This window comes from Lissotriton helveticus, chromosome 2_1 (assembly GCF_964261635.1).
Source record: "Lissotriton helveticus chromosome 2_1, aLisHel1.1, whole genome shotgun sequence".
In the NCBI taxonomy this organism is placed as follows: domain Eukaryota; kingdom Metazoa; phylum Chordata; class Amphibia; order Caudata; family Salamandridae; genus Lissotriton; species Lissotriton helveticus.
Window position 1 is genome coordinate 26,292,500 of NC_136059.1, and position 15,326 is coordinate 26,307,825.

General features: G+C 48.2%; 1 protein-coding gene across 1 annotated transcript in view; it reads right to left on the minus strand.

The window, feature by feature from the left end:
* Window positions 1–14,207: 14,207 nt before the first annotated feature.
* LOC144820040 (vomeronasal type-2 receptor 26-like) overlaps window positions 14,208–15,326 on the minus strand; it is a 195,959-nt gene continuing 194,840 nt past the window's right edge. The window contains exon 5 of the mRNA XM_078677695.1: window positions 14,208–14,295. Coding sequence (XP_078533821.1) covers window positions 14,208–14,295 — 88 coding nt within the window. The remainder of the gene's footprint in view (window positions 14,296–15,326) is intronic.

Here is a 15,326-nt window from a genome sequence, read left to right on the forward strand (position 1 = left end):
CTCTGTTCCTCACCACCCCCTTTTCTGAATCATTTTGTCCACCATAAGCGTGGAAGGGTATACTCAGATGTGAGTCCCTTGCTCATTGCACCATCAGGATTCAAGCAAGCCGGGCCGACGACACCTGAAATGGCAGAAACCGGTCCCCGGAAGCTTGTTTCCTTCCCAGTACAAGAATTGGCTTGGTAGTTTGGTTTGCCCTGTTCCCATCATGCACTGGAACAGGAACAGACTAATTTGCATATAGCCAAGTTCTGAGCTGGGATGGTGCAGTGAGCTAAAAAACGGTGATGGATCAAGCCCTGATCTTTGGACTGGGTAAGAGTGTTCTGCTTAATTCAGGCACTCTGTTCATCACCACCCCCTTTTCTGAATCATTTTGTCCACCATAAGCGTGGAAGGGTATACTCAGATGTGAGTCCCTTGCTCATTGCACCATCAGGATTCAAGCAAGCCGGGCCGACGACGCCTGAAATGGCAGAAACCGGTCCCCGGAAGCTTGTTTCCTTCCCAGTACAAGAATTGGCTTGGTAGTTTGGTTTGCCCTGTTCCCATCATGCACTGGGACAGGAACAGACTAATTTGCATATAGCCAAGTTCTGAGTTGGGATGGTGCAGTGAGCTAAAAAACGGTGATGGATCAAGCCCTGATCTTTGGACTGGGTAAGAGTGGTCTGCTTAATTCAGGCACTTTGTTCATCACCACCCCCTTTTCTGAATCATTTTGTCCACCATAAGCGTGGAAGGGTATACTCAGATGTGAGTCCCTTGCTCATTGCACCATCAGGATTCAAGCAAGCCGGGCCGAGGACGCCTGAAATGGCAGAAACCGGTCCCCGGAAGCTTGTTTCTTTCCCAGTACAAGAATTGGCTTGGTAGTTTGGTTTGCCCTGTTCCCATCATGCACTGGGACAGGAACAGACTAATTTGCATATAGCCAAGTTCTGAGCTGGGATGGTGCAGTGAGCTAAAAAACGGTGATGGATCAAGCCCTGATCTTTGGACTGGGTAAGAGTGGTCTGCTTAATTCAGGCACTCTGTTCATCACCACCCCCTTTTCTGAATCATTTTGTCCACCATAATCGTGGAAGGGTATACTCAAATGTGAGTCCCTTGCTCATTGCACCATCAGGATTCAAGCAAGCCGGGCCGACGATGCCTGAAATGGCAGAAACCTGTCCCCGGAAGCTTGTTTCCTTCCCAGTACAAGAATTGGCTTGGTAGTTTGGTTTGCCCTGTTCCCATCATGCACTGGGACAGGAACAGACTAATTTGCATATAGCCAAGTTCTGAGCTGGGATGGTGCAGTGAGCTAAAAAACGGTGATGGATCAAGCCCTGATCTTTGGACTGGGTAAGAGTGGTCTGCTTAATTCAGGCACTCTGTTCATCACCACCCCCTTTTCTGAATCATTTTGTCCACCATAAGCGTGGAAGAGTATACTCAGATGTGAGTCCCTTGCTCATTGCACCATCAGGATTCAAGTAAACCGGGCCGACGACGCCTGAAATGGCAGAAACCGGTCCCCGGAAGCTTTTTTCCTTCCCAGTACAAGAATTGGCTTGGTAGTTTGGTTTGCCCTGTTCCCATCATGCACTGGGACAGGAACAGACTAATTTGCATATAGCCAAGTTCTGAGTTGGGATGGTGCAGTGAGCTAAAAAACGGTGATGGATCAAGCCCTGATCTTTGGACTGGGTAAGAGTGGTCTGCTTAATTCAGGCACTCTGTTCATCACCACCCCCTTTTCTGAATCATTTTGTCCACCATAAGCGTGGAAGGGTATACTCAGATGTGAGTCCCTTGCTCATTGCACCATCAGGATTCAAGCAAGCCGGGCCGACGACGCCTGAAATGGCAGAAACCGGTCCCCGGAAGCTTGTTTCTTTCCCAGTACAAGAATTGGCTTGGTAGTTTGGTTTGCCCTGTTCCCATCATGCACTGGGACAGGAACAGACTAATTTGCATATAGCCAAGTTCTGAGCTGGGATGGTGCAGTGAGCTAAAAAACGGTGATGGATCAAGCCCTGATCTTTGGACTGGGTAAGAGTGTTCTGCTTAATTCAGGCACTCTGTTCATCACCACCCCCTTTTCTGAATCATTTTGTCCACCATAAGCGTGGAAGGGTATACTCAGATGTGAGTCCCTTGCTCATTGCACCATCAGGATTCAAGCAAGCCGGGCCGACGACGCCTGAAATGGCAGAAACCGGTCCCCGGAAGCTTGTTTCCTTCCCAGTACAAGAATTGGCTTGGTAGTTTGGTTTGCCCTGTTCCCATCATGCACTGGGACAGGAACAGACTAATTTGCATATAGCCAAGTTCTGAGTTGGGATGGTGCAGTGAGCTAAAAAACGGTGATGGATCAAGCCCTGATCTTTGGACTGGGTAAGAGTGGTCTGCTTAATTCAGGCACTCTGTTCATCACCACCCCCTTTTCTGAATCATTTTGTCCACCATAAGCGTGGAAGGGTATACTCAGATGTGAGTCCCTTGCTCATTGCACCATCAGGATTCAAGTAAGCCGGGCCGACGACGCCTGAAATGGCAGAAACCGGTCCCCGGAAGCTTTTTTCCTTCCCAGTACAAGAATTGGCTTGGTAGTTTGGTTTGCCCTGTTCCCATCATGCACTGGGACAGGAACAGACTAATTTGCATATAGCCAAGTTCTGAGCTGGGATAGTGCAGTGAGCTAAAAAACGGTGATGGATCAAGCCCTGATCTTTGGACTGGGTAAGAGTGGTCTGCTTAATTCAGGCACTCTGTTCATCACCACCCCCTTTTCTGAATCATTTTGTCCACCATAAGCGTGGAAGGGTATACTCAGATGTGAGTCCCTTGCTCATTGCACCATCAGGATTCAAGCAAGCCGGGCCGACGACGCCTGAAATGGCAGAAACCGGTCCCCGGAAGCTTGTTTCCTTCCCAGTACAAGAATTGGCTTGGTAGTTTGGTTTGCCCTGTTCCCATCATGCACTGGGACAGGAACAGACTAATTTGCATATAGCCAAGTTCTGAGCTGGGATGGTGCAGTGAGTTAAAAAACGGTGATGGATCAAGCCCTGATCTTTGGACTGGGTAAGAGTGGTCTGCTTAATTCAGGCACTCTTTTCATCACCACCCCCTTTTCTGAATCATGTTGACCACCATAAGCGTGGAAGGGTATACTCATATAGCCAAGTTCTGAGCTGGGATGGTGCAGTGAGTTAAAAAACGGTGATGGATCAAGCCTTGATCTTTGGACTGGGTAAGAGTGTTCTGCTTAATTCAGGCACTCTGTTCATCACCACCCCCTTTTCTGAATCATTTTGTCCACCATAAGCGTGGAAGGGTATACTCAGATGTGAGTCCCTTGCTCATTGCACCATCAGGATTCAAGCAAGCCGGGCCGACGACGCCTGAAATGGCAGAAACCGGTCCCCGGAAGCTTGTTTCCTTCCCAGTACAAGAATTGGCTTGGTAGTTTGGTTTGCCCTGTTCCCATCATGCACTGGGACAGGAACAGACTAATTTGCATATAGCCAAGTTCTGAGCAGGGATGGTGCAGTGAGCTAAAAAACGGTGATGGATCAAGCCCTGATCTTTGGACTGGGTAAGAGTGTTCTGCTTAATTCAGGCACTCTGTTCATCACCACCCCCTTTTCTGAATCATTTTGTCCACCATAAGCGTGGAAGGGTATACTCAGATGTGAGTCCCTTGCTCATTGCACCATCAGGATTCAAGCAAGCCGGGCCGACGACGCCTGAAATGGCAGAAACCGGTCCCCGGAAGCTTGTTTCCTTCCCAGTACAAGAATTGGCTTGGTAGTTTGGTTTGCCCTGTTCCCATCATGCACTGGGACAGGAACAGACTAATTTGCATATAGCCAAGTTCTGAGTTGGGATGGTGCAGTGAGCTAAAAAACGGTGATGGATCAAGCCCTGATCTTTGGACTGGGTAAGAGTGGTCTGCTTAATTCAGGCACTCTGTTCATCACCACCCCCTTTTCTGAATCATTTTGTCCACCATAAGCGTGGAAGGGTATACTCGGATGTGAGTCCCTTGCTCATTGCACCATCAGGATTCAAGCAAGCCGGGCCGACGACGCCTGAAATGGCAGAAACCGGTCTCCGGAAGCTTGTTTCTTTACCAGTACGAGAATTGGCTTGGTAGTTTGGTTTGCCCTGTTCCCATCATGCACTGGGACAGGAACAGACTAATTTTCATATAGCCAAGTTCTGAGCTGGGATGATGCAGTGAGCTAAAAAACGGTGATGGATCAAGCCCTGATCTTTGGACTGGGTAAGAGTGGTCTGCTTAATTCAGGCACTCTGTTCATCACCACCCCCTTTTCTGAATCATTTTGTCCACCATAAGCGTGGAAGAGTATACTCAGATGTGAGTCCCTTGCTCATTGCACCATCAGGATTCAAGCAAGCCGGGCCGACGACGCCTGAAATGGCAGAAACCGGTCCCCGGAAGCTTGCTTCCTTCCCAGTACAAGAATTGGCTTGGTAGTTTGGTTTGCCCTGTTCCCATCATGCACTGGGACAGGAACAGACTAATTTGCATATAGCCAAGTTCTGAGCTGGGATGGTGCAGTGAGCTAAAAAACGGTGATGGATCAAGCCCTGATCTTTGGACTGGGTAAGAGTGGTCTGCTTAATTCAGGCACTCTGTTCATCACCACCCCCTTTTCTGAATCATTTTGTCCACCATAAGCGTGGAAGGGTATACTCAGATGTGAGTCCCTTGCTCATTGCACCATCAGGATTCAAGCAAGCCGGGCCGACGACGCCTGAAATGGCAGAAACCGGTCCCCGGAAGCTTGTTTCCTTCCCAGTACAAGAATTGGCTTGGTAGTTTGGTTTGCCCTGTTCCCATCATGCACTGGGACAGGAACAGACTAATTTGCATATAGCCAAGTTCTGAGCTGGGATGGTGCAGTGAGCTAAAAAACGGTGATGGATCAAGCCCTGATCTTTGGACTGGGTAAGAGTGGTCTGCTTAATTCAGGCACTCTCTTCATCACCACCCCCTTTTCTGAATCATTTTGTCCACCATAAGCGTGGAAGGGTATACTCAGATGTGAGTCCCTTGCTCATTGCACCATCAGGATTCAAGCAAGCCGGGCCGACGACGCCTGAAATGGCAGAAACCGGTCCCCGGAAGCTTGTTTCCTTCCCAGTACAAGAATTGGCTTGGTAGTTTGGTTTGCCCTGTTCCCATCATGCACTGGGACAGGAACAGACTAATTTGCATATAGCCAAGTTCTGAGCTGGGATGGTGCAGTGAGCTAAAAAACGGTGATGGATCAAGCCCTGATCTTTGGACTGGGTAAGAGTGGTCTGCTTAATTCAGGCACTCTGTTCATCACCACCCCCTTTTCTGAATCATTTTGTCCACCATAAGCGTGGAAGGGTATACTCAGATGTGAGTCCCTTGCTCATTGCACCATCAGGATTCAAGCAAGCCGGGCCGACGACGCCTGAAATGGCAGAAACCGGTCCCCGGAAGCTTGTTTCCTTCCCAGTACAAGAATTGGCTTGGTAGTTTGGTTTGCCCTGTTCCCATCATGCACTGGGACAGGAACAGACTAATTTGCATATAGCCAAGTTCTGAGCTGGGATGGTGCAGTGAGTTAAAAAACGGTGATGGCTCAAGCCCTGATCTTTGGACTGGGTAAGAGTGTTCTGCTTAATTCAGGCACTCTGTTCATCACCACCCCCTTTTCTGAATCATTTTGTCCACCATAAGCGTGGAAGGGTATACTCAGATGTGAGTCCCTTGCTCATTGCACCATCAGGATTCAAGCAAGCCGGGCCGACGACGCCTGAAATGGCGGAAACCGGTCCCCGGAAGCTTGTTTCCTTCCCAGTACAAGAATTGGCTTGGTAGTTTGGTTTGCCCTGTTCCCATCATGCACTGGGACAGGAACAGACTAATTTGCATATAGCCAAGTTCTGAGCTGGGATGGTGCAGTGAGCTAAAAAACGGTGATGGATCAAGCCCTGATCTTTGGACTGGGTAAGAGTGTTCTGCTTAATTCAGGCACTCTGTTCATCACCACCCCCTTTTCTGAATCATTATGTCCACCATAAGCATGGAAGAGTATACTCAGATGTGAGTCCCTTGCTCATTGCACCATCAGGATTCAAGCAAGCCGGGCCGACGACGCCTGAAATGGCAGAAACCGGTCCCCGGAAGCTTGTTTCCTTCCCAGTACAAGAATTGGCTTGGTAGTTTGGTTTGCCCTGTTCCCATCATGCACTGGGACAGGAACAGACTAATTTGCATATAGCCAAGTTCTGAGCTGGGATGGTGCAGTGAGCTAAAAAACGGTGATGGATCAAGCCCTGATCTTTGGACTGGGTAAGAGTGTTCTGCTTAATTCAGGCACTCTGTTCATCACCACCCCCTTTTCTGAATCATTTTGTCCACCATAAGCGTGGAAGGGTATACTCAGATGTGAGTCCCTTGCTCATTGCACCATCAGGATTCAAGCAAGCCGGGCCGACGACGCCTGAAATGGCAGAAACCGGTCCCGGGAAGCTTGTTTTCTTCCCAGTACAAGAAATGGCTTGGTAGTTTGGTTTGCCCTGTTCCCATCATGCACTGGGACAGGAACTGACTAATTTGCATATAGCCAAGTTCTGAGTTGGGATGGTGCAGTGAGCTAAAAAACGGTGATGGATCAAGCCCTGATCTTTGGACTGGGTAAGAGTGGTCTGCTTAATTCAGGCACTCTGTTCATCACCACCCCCTTTTCTGAATCATTTTGTCCACCATAAGCGTGGAAGGGTATACTCAGATGTGAGTCCCTTGCTCATTGCACCATCAGGATTCAAGCAAGCCGGGCCGACGACGCCTGAAATGGCAGAAACCGGTCTCCGGAAGCTTGTTTCTTTCCCAGTAGGAGAATTGGCTTGGTAGTTTGGTTTGCCCTGTTCCCATCATGCACTGGGACAGGAACAGACTAATTTGCATATAGCCAAGTTCTGAGCTGGGATGGTGCAGTGAGCTAAAAAACGGTGATGGATCAAGCCCTGATCTTTGGACTGGGTAAGAGTGGTCTGCTTAATTCAGGCACTCTGTTCATCACCACCCCCTTTTCTGAATCATTTTGTCCACCATAAGCGTGGAAGGGTATACTCAGATGTGAGTCCCTTGCTCATTGCACCATCAGGATTCAAGCAAGCCGGGCCGACGATGCCTGAAATGGCAGAAACCGGTCCCCGGAAGCTTGTTTCCTTCCCAGTACAAGAATTGGCTTGGTAGTTTGGTTTGCCCTGTTCCCATCATGCACTGGGACAGGAACAGACTAATTTGCATATAGCCAAGTTCTGAGTTGGGATGGTGCAGTGAGCTAAAAAATGGTGATGGATCAAGCCCTGATCTTTGGACTGGGTAAGAGTGGTCTGCTTAATTCAGGCACTCTGTTCATCACCACCCCCTTTTCTGAATCATTTTGTCCACCATAAGCGTGGAAGGGTACACTCAGATGTGAGTCCCTTGCTCATTGCACCATCAGGATTCAAGCAAGCCGGGCCGATGACGCCTGAAATGGCAGAAACCGGTCCCCGCAAGCTTGTTTCCTTCCCAGTACAAGAATTAGGCTTGGTAGTTTGGTTTGCCCTGTTCCCATAATGCACTGGGACAGGAACAGACTAATTTGCATATAGCCAAGTTCTGAGCTGGGATGGTGCAGTGAGCTAAAAAACGGTGATGGATCAAGCCCTGATCTTTGGACTGGGTAAGAGTGGTCTGCTTAATTCAGGTACTCTGTTCATCACCACCCCCTTTTCTGAATCATTTTGTCCACCATAAGCGTGGAAGGGTATACTCAGATGTGAGTCCCTTACTCATTGCACCATCAGGATTCAAGCAAGCCGGGCCGACGACGCCTGAAATGGCAGAAACCGGTCCCCGGAAGCTTGTTTCCTTCCCAGTACAAGAATTGGCTTGGTAGTTTGGCTTACCCTGTTCCCATCATGCACTGGGACAGGAACAGACTAATTTGCATATAGCCAAGTTCTGAGCTGGGATGGTGCAGTGAGCTAAAAAACGGTGATGGATCAAGCCCTGATCTTTGGACTGGGTAAGAGTGGTCTGCTTAATTCAGGCACTCTGTTCATCACCACCCCCTTTTCTGAATCATTTTGTCCACCATAAGCGTGGAAGGGTATACTCGGATGTGAGTCCCTTGCTCATTGCACCATCAGGATTCAAGCAAGCCGGGCCGACGACGCCTGAAATGGCAGAAACCGGTCTCCGGAAGCTTGTTTCTTTACCAGTACGAGAATTGGCTTGGTAGTTTGGTTTGCCCTGTTCCCATCATGCACTGGGACAGGAACAGACTAATTTGCATATAGCCAAGTTCTGAGCTGGGATGGTGCAGTGAGCTAAAAAACGGTGATGGATCAAGCCCTGATCTTTGGACTGGGTAAGAGTGGTCTGCTTAATTCAGGCACTCTGTTCATCACCACCCCCTTTTCTGAATCATTTTGTCCACCATAAGCGTGGAAGAGTATACTCAGATGTGAGTCCCTTGCTCATTGCACCATCAGGATTCAAGCAAGCCGGGCCGACGACGCCTGAAATGGCAGAAACCGGTCCCCGGAAGCTTGCTTCCTTCCCAGTACAAGAATTGGCTTGGTAGTTTGGTTTGCCCTGTTCCCATCATGCACTGGGACAGGAACAGACTAATTTGCATATAGCCAAGTTCTGAGCTGGGATGGTGCAGTGAGCTAAAAAACGGTGATGGATCAAGCCCTGATCTTTGGACTGGGTAAGAGTGGTCTGCTTAATTCAGGCACTCTGTTCATCACCACCCCCTTTTCTGAATCATTTTGTCCACCATAAGCGTGGAAGGGTATACTCAGATGTGAGTCCCTTGCTCATTGCACCATCAGGATTCAAGCAAGCCGGGCCGACGACGCCTGAAATGGCAGAAACCGGTCCCCGGAAGCTTGTTTCCTTCCCAGTACAAGAATTGGCTTGGTAGTTTGGTTTGCCCTGTTCCCATCATGCACTGGGACAGGAACAGACTAATTTGCATATAGCCAAGTTCTGAGCTGGGATGGTGCAGTGAGCTAAAAAACGGTGATGGATCAAGCCCTGATCTTTGGACTGGGTAAGAGTGGTCTGCTTAATTCAGGCACTCTCTTCATCACCACCCCCTTTTCTGAATCATTTTGTCCACCATAAGCGTGGAAGGGTATACTCAGATGTGAGTCCCTTGCTCATTGCACCATCAGGATTCAAGCAAGCCGGGCCGACGACGCCTGAAATGGCAGAAACCGGTCCCCGGAAGCTTGTTTCCTTCCCAGTACAAGAATTGGCTTGGTAGTTTGGTTTGCCCTGTTCCCATCATGCACTGGGACAGGAACAGACTAATTTGCATATAGCCAAGTTCTGAGCTGGGATGGTGCAGTGAGCTAAAAAACGGTGATGGATCAAGCCCTGATCTTTGGACTGGGTAAGAGTGGTCTGCTTAATTCAGGCACTCTGTTCATCACCACCCCCTTGTCTGAATCATTTTGTCCACCATAAGCGTGGAAGGGTATACTCAGATGTGAGTCCCTTGCTCATTGCACCATCAGGATTCAAGCAAGCCGGGCCGACGACGCCTGAAATGGCAGAAACCGGTCCCCGGAAGCTTGTTTCCTTCCCAGTACAAGAATTGGCTTGGTAGTTTGGTTTGCCCTGTTCCCATCATGCACTGGGACAGGAACAGACTAATTTGCATATAGCCAAGTTCTGAGCTGGGATGGTGCAGTGAGTTAAAAAACGGTGATGGCTCAAGCCCTGATCTTTGGACTGGGTAAGAGTGTTCTGCTTAATTCAGGCACTCTGTTCATCACCACCCCCTTTTCTGAATCATTTTGTCCACCATAAGCGTGGAAGGGTATACTCAGATGTGAGTCCCTTGCTCATTGCACCATCAGGATTCAAGCAAGCCGGGCCGACGACGCCTGAAATGGCAGAAACCGGTCCCCGGAAGCTTGTTTCCTTCCCAGTACAAAAATTGGCTTGGTAGTTTGGTTTGCCCTGTTCCCATCATGCACTGGGACAGGAACAGACTAATTTGCATATAGCCAAGTTCTGAGCTGGGATGGTGCAGTGAGCTAAAAAACGGTGATGGATCAAGCCCTGATCTTTGGACTGGGTAAGAGTGTTCTGCTTAATTCAGGCACTCTGTTCATCACCACCCCCTTTTCTGAATCATTATGTCCACCATAAGCATGGAAGAGTATACTCAGATGTGAGTCCCTTGCTCATTGCACCTTCAGGATTCAAGCAAGCCGGGCCGACGACGCCTGAAATGGCAGAAACCGGTCCCCGGAAGCTTGTTTCCTTCCCAGTACAAGAATTGGCTTGGTAGTTTGGTTTGCCCTGTTCCCATCATGCACTGGGACAGGAACAGACTAATTTGCATATAGCCAAGTTCTGAGCTGGGATGGTGCAGTGAGCTAAAAAACGGTGATGGATCAAGCCCTGATCTTTGGACTGGGTAAGAGTGTTCTGCTTAATTCAGGCACTCTGTTCATCACCACCCCCTTTTCTGAATCATTTTGTCCACCATAAGCGTGGAAGGGTATACTCAGATGTGAGTCCCTTGCTCATTGCACCATCAGGATTCAAGCAAGCCGGGCCGACGACGCCTGAAATGGCAGAAACCGGTCCCGGGAAGCTTGTTTCCTTCCCAGTACAAGAATTGGCTTGGTAGTTTGGTTTGCCCTGTTCCCATCATGCACTGGGACAGGAACTGACTAATTTGCATATAGCCAAGTTCTGAGTTGGGATGGTGCAGTGAGCTAAAAAACGGTGATGGATCAAGCCCTGATCTTTGGACTGGGTAAGAGTGGTCTGCTTAATTCAGGCACTCTGTTCATCACCACCCCCTTTTCTGAATCATTTTGTCCACCATAAGCGTGGAAGGGTATACTCAGATGTGAGTCCCTTGCTCATTGCACCATCAGGATTCAAGCAAGCCGGGCCGACGACGCCTGAAATGGCAGAAACCGGTCTCCGGAAGCTTGTTTCTTTCCCAGTAGGAGAATTGGCTTGGTAGTTTGGTTTGCCCTGTTCCCATCATGCACTGGGACAGGAACAGACTAATTTGCATATAGCCAAGTTCTGAGCTGGGATGGTGCAGTGAGCTAAAAAACGGTGATGGATCAAGCCCTGATCTTTGGACTGGGTAAGAGTGGTCTGCTTAATTCAGGCACTCTGTTCATCACCACCCCCTTTTCTGAATCATTTTGTCCACCATAAGCGTGGAAGGGTATACTCAGATGTGAGTCCCTTGCTCATTGCACCATCAGGATTCAAGCAAGCCGGGCCGACGACGCCTGAAATGGCAGAAACCTGTCCCCGTAAGCTTGTTTCCTTCCCAGTACAAGAATTGGCTTGGTAGTTTGGTTTGCCCTGTTCCCATCATGCACTGGGACAGGAACAGACTAATTTGCATATAGCCAAGTTCTGAGCTGGGATGGTGCAGTGAGCTAAAAAACGGTGATGGATCAAGCCCTGATCTTTGGACTGGGTAAGAGTGGTCTGCTTAATTCAGGCACTCTGTTCATCACCACCCCCTTTTCTGAATCATTTTGTCCACCATAAGCGTGGAAGAGTATACTCAGATGTGAGTCCCTTGCTCATTGCACCATCAGGATTCAAGCAAGCCGGGCCGACGACGCCTGAAATGGCAGAAACCGGTCCCCGGAAGCTTGCTTCCTTCCCAGTACAAGAATTGGCTTGGTAGTTTGGTTTGCCCTGTTCCCATCATGCACTGGGACAGGAACAGACTAATTTGCATATAGCCAAGTTCTGAGCTGGGATGGTGCAGTGAGCTAAAAAACGGTGATGGATCAAGCCCTGATCTTTGGACTGGGTAAGAGTGGTCTGCTTAATTCAGGCACTCTGTTCATCACCACCCCCTTTTCTGAATCATTTTGTCCACCATAAGCGTGGAAGGGTATACTCAGATGTGAGTCCCTTGCTCATTGCACCATCAGGATTCAAGCAAGCCGGGCCGACGACGCCTGAAATGGCAGAAACCGGTCCCCGGAAGCTTGTTTCCTTCCCAGTACAAGAATTAGGCTTGGTAGTTTGGTTTGCCCTGTTCCCATAATGCACTGGGACAGGAACAGACTAATTTGCATATAGCCAAGTTCTGAGCTGGGATGGTGCAGTGAGCTAAAAAACGGTGATGGATCAAGCCCTGATCTTTGGACTGGGTAAGAGTGGTCTGCTTAATTCAGGTACTCTGTTCATCACCACCCCCTTTTCTGAATCATTTTGTCCACCATAAGCGTGGAAGGGTATACTCAGATGTGAGTCCCTTACTCATTGCACCATCAGGATTCAAGCAAGCCGGGCCGACGACGCCTGAAATGGCAGAAACCGGTCCCCGGAAGCTTGTTTCCTTCCCAGTACAAGAATTGGCTTGGTAGTTTGGCTTACCCTGTTCCCATCATGCACTGGGACAGGAACAGACTAATTTGCATATAGCCAAGTTCTGAGCTGGGATGGTGCAGTGAGCTAAAAAACGGTGATGGATCAAGCCCTGATCTTTGGACTGGGTAAGAGTGGTCTGCTTAATTCAGGCACTCTGTTCATCACCACCCCCTTTTCTGAATCATTTTGTCCACCATAAGCGTGGAAGGGTATACTCAGATGTGAGTCCCTTGCTCATTGCACCATCAGGATTCAAGCAAGCCGGGCCGACGACGCCTGAAATGGCAGAAACCGGTCCCCGGAAGCTTGTTTCCTTCCCAGTACAAGAATTGGCTTGGTAGTTTGGTTTGCCCTGTTCCCATCATGCACTGGGACAGGAACAGACTAATTTGCATATAGCCAATTTCTGAGCTGGGATGGTGCAGTGAGCTAAAAAACTGTGATGGATCAAGCCCTGATCTTTGGACTGGGTAAGAGTGGTCTGCTTAATTCAGGCACTCTGTTCATCACCACCCCCTTTTCTGAATCATTTTGTCCACCATAAGCGTGGAAGGGTATACTCAGATGTGAGTCCCTTGCTCATTGCACCATCAGGATTCAAGCAAGCCGGGCCGACGACGCCTGAAATGGCAGAAACCGGTCCCCGGAAGCTTGTTTCCTTCCCAGTACAAGAATTGGCTTGGTAGTTTGGTTTGCCCTGTTCCCATCATGCACTGGGACAGGAACAGACTAATTTGCATATAGCCAAGTTCTGAGCTGGGATGGTGCAGTGAGCTAAAAAACGGTGATGGATCAAGCCCTGATCTTTGGACTGGGTAAGAGTGGTCTGCTTAATTCAGGCACTCTGTTCATCACCACCCCCTTTTCTGAATCATTTTGTCCACCATAAGCGTGGAAGGGTATACTCAGATGTGAGTCCCTTGCTCATTGCACCATCAGGATTCAAGCAAGCCGGGCCGACGACGCCTGAAATGGCAGAAACCGGTCCCCGGAAGCTTGTTTCCTTCCCAGTACAAGAATTGGCTTGGTAGTTTGGTTTGCCCTGTTCCCATCATGCACTGGGACAGGAACAGACTAATTTGCATATAGCCAAGTTCTGAGCTGGGATGGTGCAGTGAGCTAAAAAACGGTGATGTATCAAGCCCTGATCTTTGGACTGGGTAAGAGTGGTCTGCTTAATTCAGGCACTCTGTTCATCACCACCCCCTTTTCTGAATCAAAAAGTCCTATGCAGCACGTGTGTCAGGCCTTTTAATTCCCAAATAGTCTCCTTGCTGTGTAATAAAGATAATATTCAGCAAGATTGTCAGGAATTTCTACTGTATATTAATGCCGGGTACCCCAGCCCCAAATATAAATGGTCCCCCTTGGAGTCATTTCTCAGACCCCAAGCTGATGAGGAAGACCTTTGCAGATGCGACATTGCTCAAGGTATCTGACCGGACTCTGCAAGCCCAGCCTTCTAGGTATACAGGTTTGATTACATTCTGAATCAACTGTCTCAAGCATCTAAGCGTGTGGCATAGAGATTTCTTAGTAGAGTCTTGAAATTGTTTTCCCTAGCACAGTGACTCCCCCTTTCCCTTTTTCCCACATTGTTCTTTATCAATTGTGTGAACAGCAATATTTTTTTTATTGTGCTCATAGAGCGCACATTCATCCCAAGGGATATCAAGGCGCTAGGATAGCTCAAAACTATTTTTAAAGATAGTTGCTCACAAAAAACTTCAGCATTTAAGTCCTAAACAGACACTTTTTCAGATTCTTCCTAAACCTCATATGGTAAAAGGTCTAAAGGAAGTTCATTGCAATGTACGTTCGCCAGATATGAAAAGGAGTGACCTCCTGCTCTCACCCTCTTTTAATGCATCTAGTTTTATCCTGAGCGAGATTGAAAGACCTCAACTCTCACAACAGAACATGAAATTCCTTTTTGTCCTGCAAAATTTTGGGGCCAAGCTTGTATAATGCTCTAGGTGCACAGCACACTAGTTTGAACTAGGCCCTTTGACACAGAGGCAACCAATGAAGCCCCTACAAACACTCTGATGCCAAGCTGTACTCATTTTTGTTACAAATCAGCTATTCTGCTGCATTCTGGGTTACCTGCAGTTGAGAGAATAGGTAGTCAGCCACACCAACACATAGCACATTCTCATAGTCCAGCCTGCTAGTGAATACAGCTGGAGTAATGTTTTTTCTCCAGTTTAGTGGAATCCATATAAAAAGTCTTCTTAGTACTTTTAACATTGCAAAACATTTACCACACAGTACACTACCTTGGTCTTGCATGGTTAGTGCATTGTCTACTGAGATTCCCAGATTCATTACAACCTGTTTGGGCTCAGGAACGCTAACTAGCAACTGGGGCCACCAGGATGCATCTCAGACTAGGTGTGCTCCTCCAAAAATTTGTATCTCAGAATTCTCTGCATTGAGCTTCAAACAGTGATCTGTCAATCAATTTGCAGTTTCCGAGAGAAAATGTATAACATAATGTACAGGCCAGGGTCCTCACATCTTTCTTCTATAGCTATCAGAAGCTGCATGTCATCCATGTTGAAACAAATGTTAAAACCCTATTTCTTCACATTCATGGTTATTGTAGAGACATAAGCATTGAACAGAAATTGACTCAATTAGTCTCCCTGCGGGACTGCACACTTGATTGTTTTTGGATTGGAAGAAAAAGGTACCCATGTGTACTCTTTGAGTTCTTTTATGTAAAAATGAACTAAACTATTGAAGTGTTTTGGAGTGTTGTCCCTTTTCATGTAAAATGTTCACCAGGAGGCTATGAGATACAGTATCAAAAGCCGCCAATAATTCCAAAAGGATCAGGGTGGCAGCTTTACCATGATCCACCAGTAATCTAATATGATCCAAC